Source organism: Nothobranchius furzeri, chromosome 12 (genome assembly GCF_043380555.1).
Source record: "Nothobranchius furzeri strain GRZ-AD chromosome 12, NfurGRZ-RIMD1, whole genome shotgun sequence".
Classification (NCBI taxonomy): domain Eukaryota; kingdom Metazoa; phylum Chordata; class Actinopteri; order Cyprinodontiformes; family Nothobranchiidae; genus Nothobranchius; species Nothobranchius furzeri.
Window position 1 is genome coordinate 56,182,649 of NC_091752.1, and position 7,071 is coordinate 56,189,719.

Genomic DNA, 7,071 nt, shown 5'->3' on the forward strand with positions numbered 1-7,071 from the left:
TGAGAACGAAAACCAAGTCTCCTTCACGTAAAACTGCCACAGGAGGCCAAATGTTTTACCATGTAAACAGCCGATTAAAACCTACTTCTGACAAACCGTGTTTGTGCCTAATGTCTCATTAACACACACTTAGCTCCGTCTCTGCCTCACCACAGAGCACACACAGGCCCTAGTGGCCAAATTAATGCTGCGTGTTTTCATTTCCAACAGGGAGCGCATTAAGAGCTGATAATGGATGCAAATCTGTTGGAAATTTCTCTCAGGGCCTGACGAGTTGCACCCTGCACAGCTGGCTGAGGGTGACGCACGCACGCACACACACACACACACACACCCTTCACAGTTAATGCTAACAGCATTAAACATTTGCCCAGTCCCAACACGCATACAAACTCACAGGAAGAGAAGTGCTCATTTGAAAAATAAAACATTTTAATAAAGGCTACATCTCTTTATAATTACAATAATTAAAGTACCGAGGCATCTTTTCCAACTTGAGCTCTATAGAATGCATAATTTACAGTTTACGTGTGGAGCCGAAGAAGTAATGAAACAGAAAACATGAAACGGATAATAAAAGCCATAAAAATATCTTTTTCAACATGAGGCCCCTTGTGAAAACCAAGGGATTAAAAAGACCCTGAAAACCGGGTAAAACATGGGAGAATCCATGTAGGCACAGCTACTGTACTCCAGTAAAAACACTATGAGCATAGTGTGTATACAACTATCACATCTGCATCTCACAGTGCAGAATACACACACGCGCGCACGCACACACACTAGAGCTTTTTTGTGTTGGGAAACATTAATATGGGTGTAAACACATTTTTGGGGGACTTGAAGACCTGTATCGGAGCAGTTTCCTACACATGTAGGCTATTTGTGCGATGCCTGCGCCACGGAAACAAAGGCACTGACTGATCAAGGCTAGCCGGGCAGAATCCCAGCGCAGGGAAATGAAACATTAATAGCATTTTTGCTCGTTTTCCATAGCACACGAAGAGCGCTCCACAGACGGCACCGCAGTAGTAAAGACGAGATCGAACTCTGAGACGGTTCTTTGTGAGTTCGACGGGACGGGGTGAGAGGAAGTCAAACCCTCTCCCGTTTCCTTAAGGACCCGCGCTCTGACGGGAGAACTTCTGGATGTGGAAAACTGAAGGAGCCGATCCAGACAGCTCGGACTGAACTGGGAAACGCCCAATAAATAGATATAGAAATCTTTACACAGCAATACAAGCATCCCACACGTTACAATGCCTATGTATATCTGCATATACATAAGGCTGGGTTCGGATCAGTGGTCATTCACCTAAAGTCTCTTGAGATCTCTCTCCTGGAAAGATTTCAGTCCAGCAACACACTCGCACGTCCACACACACACACACACGCGCACACACAGTACACGATTCCCTCTGTCCAAGGCAGCCGTTCTCCCTTTAGTCCACTAGTGACTCATCCAGCTTCCGTTGTGTTCTGTAGGGTTTAACAAGTCCATGTTATCCTTCCACGTCTCCAGTCCTGCAGTCTTAGCTTAACGAAGGACATCCGCACAGAAACGAGCCGCCTGGAGGAGCGTCTTCCCCAACAGTCACTCCATCCGCTCCACCTTCCCCAGGATCTTGCCCTCGTAGGTGGGCAGCAAGGAGCTGTCGTCCGACACTTCCTCGAACACGGCGCCACATTCGAACTCGTCGCTGGCCTTTTTGAAGTAGTACCTGCATCACAGAGACAAACCGTTAGCTTCAGCTGACCTTTACAAACACCACCTGAACTTTTATTCTCCTTTACCCATTTTCACCTCTGCCGCGGCTAGCTGGCAGTAGATGAACGGATCCGAGTGCTACGGTCACTCTCTCACCCTTTCCTCACCCCTCCATTGTTACATGGAGATGGAAGAGGGGGCAAAAACGACACTTTCCTCCCCCCATAATGGCGCTCACGCAGGCCTGCAGGAAGGGCAGCTAACGGACACATCTTAACGTACATGAAAAAATAAAATAAAAACGACAGGGAGGGGCTTGTCGTCAGTCATGACTTCACTGGTGTGTGATGATGCAACCCCCCCACCCCCCTCATTTAGGAGGCAGGGAAAGCAGCAGGGGTGGGCTGGTTAACGGGGAATCTGCTCATTAACTATGTCATGGAAAATGCCTCAATTAGCTCCATGTGTGGTGCAACTGGAAAACACGCAGGTGTGAGGGAGCCTGGCAAAAGCTGGAGTCGCTCAGTAACGATGACGTACGGCGAGCGAACGCTTAGAAAGCGTTTCGCTACACGAGGATGGAATAAAGAAGAGGACACGTGATAGCCGCTTCCTCCTGTTCCATCTCAGGAGGACAAAAAACTCTTCAAAGAGTTTTGATTTTGTTTTGTTTTTTTGCAGAGAGAGAATTTCCACTGGAACATGTTTCATGTGGCTGGACCCCCCCCACCTCCCTGACATCTGGCACCAATACCGTCTGGCAGGGCCGAGCAGTTCTGTTCTTTGTTGAACCGCTGCCATGTTGAAATGACCCAACTCCACATATTCTCTGGCTGCTATTAAAGCGCCGCGCTGCTAGCTTTGCTTTCCTCTAAAATGAATGAACAGATAAATTAACGTGGACGGCGCGGCGACGCGGGAACAGGAGACGACGAGCCGGAGCGGACAAAGAAGCTCAAACGGACCGATGCGGAGCTTCTCGTCACATTTGTTGGTCGAGGACAAAAAATAAATGCACACGTGTGGACAAGAAGAAGTGCTTCTTCTCATCCATCACGACACCTGTAATTATTAACACCACACTCCTCCAGGAGACCGCGGCAGTCCAAACAAGAAGCGTTTGATCTTTAGCTCCTTTAACGCCTGCTGGACTGGACAGAAGCAATCAAAAGCTACAATCTCGCCTCTTTCTGCAAATGCAAGTCGGATAGGCAGGATCTGGCATTTAACAAGCCGCCTTTCAAAAATATCCACAAAATGATTACAGCATGTGTAAACACACACACACACACACACACACACACCAGGAAGGGGAAAGAAAGAGAGGCCCTGATAGCATCAGTGAAGAATTTGCACACTGGCCGTTTGTGTGAGTCTTTGTTGGTTGAAATGAAAGAGGCTGGGGCTTCAAAGCCGTGTGTATTAAGTGTGCCTTAGCATGGAAATCAATACCAGATGGGACCCAAATCGCAGCAGTTCAAACCCTCCCACTAACCCCTGCACCCCCCTCCACACACACACACACACACACACACACACACACACACACACACACACACACACACACACACACACACACACACACACACACACACACACACACACACACACACACACACACACACACACACACACACACACACACACACACACACACACACACACACACACACACACACACACACACACACACACACACACACACACACACACACACACACACACACACACACACACACACACACACACACACACACACACACACACACACACACACACACACACACACACACACACACACACACACACACACACACACACACACACACACACACACACACACACACACACACACACACACACACACGTCTGGTACCTGTAGTTGCCCTTCTTGCGGAGCTGCTCTTTGAAGTGACCCAACGTGAGACTGTGGCTCTTCATGTTCCTCCGGTAAGGGATCTCCTCGCCGCAGAAGAAGTACGTCACCACCGTCTCACCGACGCATCCCAAACTTTTCTTACAGCTGTCGGGTCACAAGCAGAGAGGAGAGAGGGAGTAAACAAAAGCAGGAAACTTCATTAAGTGGACCGCTGACGACGTAGGGCTGGAAATACAGCGACAGATCCCCGTGAGTGTGTGTGTGTGTGTGTGTGTGTGTGTGTGTGTGTGTGTGTGTGTGTGTGTGTGTGTGTGTGTGTGAACCGAAAAGGGCTAAAGTGTTATCAATTCCCCTTCAGCTACGTCCAAGGCTTTGTAGTCCAACTTCAGACGAGCCGTGTGTGCTGAGCTCTGCTCGCCCCGGCCTGACGCCAGTGCGCTGAAGGACAGCCAGCAGAAATGAGACGCATGTATGAATCAGGCTGTGAGGAGATGGGTGTCAGTGGAAGGCTTCACTTCCCTCCTCAGTGAGTGTGAGCTGTAAAGTAGCAGGAGGAGCTAACAGGAATGAAGGTGGGAGCTGAGAGGAGACGTACTCTTCCGACTGGAGACTCGTGTTAGCCGTAGCGAGGGCCGCGGGGCTGGCAAGAGACTGAGGGACGGAGCTCCCACCCTGGACAGACGCCTGGTGGACCTTCTCTCGCTGAAGACTTAGCAAATGCCTGACAAGAGATGAGGAACAGCTTAAGGATGGCTGTGAGTAAAGAGACCACACAGGAGCTGGTTCTGGTTCTGTACCGTGGTTTGGCGGGTTTGGTGGACACCTCCTCCAGTCTGCGACAGGCCTCCTCCAGTTGTGCCAGAGTGTTGGGAGGCGGAAGAGGAGGCATGGCGGGGTCTTGGATGAACGGCTGCGCCGGCTGGTGGTTTCGTAGGTGGGCGCAGTTTCCCCCTCCGCCCCACGTGTGAGTCTGAGCCGACGAGCTCCCGAAGGACTTCTTGGTGTTCTGAGCACTGAATCAGAAAAGAGACCCATGAAAACCGAAGCTGGCGGATAGAAACACAGACGCCTGAAACTGAAAACACCAGAGCAGGGCTCACCTGTGGGGCTTGTGCCGACCCTGGCGTTTGCTCTCCAGGATCCACTGCAGCACATTCTGGGTGGGGTCTGCCGTGGCGCTGGGCAGCTGTAGGGACCCACAGTCCTCCGCACACCGCTCTGCAACCCCATCCTCCGCCCCCGAGCGACAAACGCACCGGGACAGCGAGCTGGAGCGCCTGGGAGGAAGAGGAAAGGCGTTAGGTTTAAATGTGACGGTCAGCGCCGCAGGATCACAGGATAAACCAGCAAGAGGAGGGTGATGGGACTCACCCCATACTGGAGTCTGTAGAGACGGCGCCACACATCTCTCTGCCCAGGCTGCGGCTCCGCGGGTACACCTGGCAGGACTGGCACCTGCCAGCGCCAGAGCACACACCGTGCACCCTGAGGGCCGCCTCCCTCTCGATCTGCACCTTGGACCTGGGGCTGGCGTGGTGATGGATGTAATGGTGGTGGATGTGTTTGGTGCTCTGCCTGGTCACCAGGGTGCGGCTGGCGCCCAGACCCAGAGGGAAGGCCCCCTGGTCCGGGCTGGATGCAGAAGAACTCGGAGGCCCGCTCTTTCCCAGAGAATTGAGTCCAAAGCCTGCGCAGGCGAAAGGGCGGAGCTCCGGGGAGCTGGATCGTGGGGAGTGCCGGATCACGGTGGGCGACTGGCAGCCGGGCGTCTTCAGAACTCGAGAAAGGTGCTCGTCCAGGATGGCCTGAGGATCCTCGTCTGAAGAGCTGGAGAGGAGAGTCAGAGGATGCGGGGAGAGCTGGGGAGCACTTTCGGAGAGGTCTGCGTCTTCTCGCTCCTCCTCCTGGGAAATACAAACAAAAACATTTAAAAACAGAAACCAATACATTCTGAACAGAAGACGCGTCGCACCAACCTCCTGGATCTGCTGCAGCCTTTCCTCCAGAGAGCTGATGGTGTCCTGCTCCCTCTTCAGGTTCTGCAGACGGGAGATCAGCTGGGAAGCAAACTCCGCCGGCTCCATTGGGACCATCTCCTTTGGAGGACGATGCGTCCGCTTTGAAGGAACAAGCGACACATTAGCAACTCGTATCGTTTACGAACAGCTTCCAGACATAAAATCCCGACTAAATTCACAAATTGTTTTCCGCGGCTGGCGGGAGCGATGGGGGCACGCCGCCTGGCACCCGGGGGCTACAGGCGTACAGTCATGCTGCGTTAGGCCTCAGCTGGTTCCCTCTGTCATCATCGGCAGGCCTCTTTAAAGTCAGCTCACTTCAAAGGCTTCCTCGTCAAATATCAAACACTCAGTGGGGAGGAATAGGGTGGTAGAGGGAAGGATGGAAGCACGGATTGATGGGAAGCAGTGGCTTTACATCTAGGAATAAAAGCCACAAATCAACAGGGGGTGGAAGAGAACTCCAGGGAGGAGAGGATGAGATAAAAAAAACAGTAATGGGTAAAAACTCTGATGCAGAGATGTGGAAGGAGAAGAGATTAAAAAAAAAGAGAGTAAAGGTTCCAAAAAGGGTCGTGAAGGTGTCTTCTACCTCGTCACACACTGGGCACCTTCAACTTAGAGCTGTGGCTGTTTTTGTCTTCAAGAATTAGCATTTTTTCCTCTTTTTGCACTGGGACTTTCATGGCTGTTCTTCATTTTCCCCTCATATTTCTTTGTAGTCGGGATAAAAGGAAGGAAAAAAGTGAGAGGAACTGTCTGATGGTGCTCGGGGCTGACGCGCTGTGGGAATGGCAGCCATCGCAAACGGAAAACACAAAAACTAAACAAGAACACAACTAAAAGAGGAAAGCTAGATCCAATCTGGGGAGCTCTCTTTGATGCAGAACCACCGTTAGGAGAGGAATAAAAGAGGGTTCAATCAAGTTTAGTTAAACAAGCTGCTTCTGTTACGACTGCGTCCATCCGGCCTTGGACCTCGCCTCGGATTCTCCCAACCTGGAGTTTAGTTAAAGCCTTAAGCTACCAGCTCCCCTCTGACCTGCTGAGAGCTCACATGACATGCTCAGACTCCTCCCTCAGATCCTCCATGTTTGGAGGAGGGGTGTGTGTGTGTGTGTGTGTGTGTGTGTGTGTGTGTGTGTGTGTGTGTGTGTGTGTGTGTGTGTAGGGGATGGTGATGGTAGCAGCAGCGCAGTAGCAGAAAAGGGGGCCAACTCTGCTGGAAGTTGTCACTTCTTCGTGCGTTTGCTCCATTCATCTGTGGATCAAAGCCTTGCGTGTGTGTGTGTGTGTGTGTGTGTGTGTGTGTGTGTGTGTGTGTTGTAAGCATCTTTGTGCTTTTGTTCAGGAACCCGGCTGACTCTGGGACCCTTGGGATAAAGCAGCAGAGATCTTCCTCATCTCTTCTCCATACTTCCAGCATCAGCGAGGAGAAAGAAGAAAAATCGTGCTCTCCGAGCACC

General features: G+C 51.4%; 1 protein-coding gene across 1 annotated transcript in view; it reads right to left on the bottom strand.

Annotated features, from left to right (window-relative positions):
- Window positions 1–411: 411 nt before the first annotated feature.
- Window positions 412–7,071, bottom strand: part of LOC107376523 (axin-2) — a 13,286-nt gene continuing 6,626 nt past the window's right edge. Inside the window, exons 5-11 of the mRNA XM_054750564.2 lie at window positions 5,564–5,704; window positions 4,959–5,491; window positions 4,688–4,864; window positions 4,385–4,600; window positions 4,183–4,308; window positions 3,585–3,731; window positions 412–1,721 (exon numbers count right to left, since the gene is read on the bottom strand). Of these exons, the coding sequence (XP_054606539.2) occupies window positions 1,595–1,721; window positions 3,585–3,731; window positions 4,183–4,308; window positions 4,385–4,600; window positions 4,688–4,864; window positions 4,959–5,491; window positions 5,564–5,704 (1,467 nt within the window). The 3' untranslated portion in view covers window positions 412–1,594. The remainder of the gene's footprint in view (window positions 1,722–3,584; window positions 3,732–4,182; window positions 4,309–4,384; window positions 4,601–4,687; window positions 4,865–4,958; window positions 5,492–5,563; window positions 5,705–7,071) is intronic.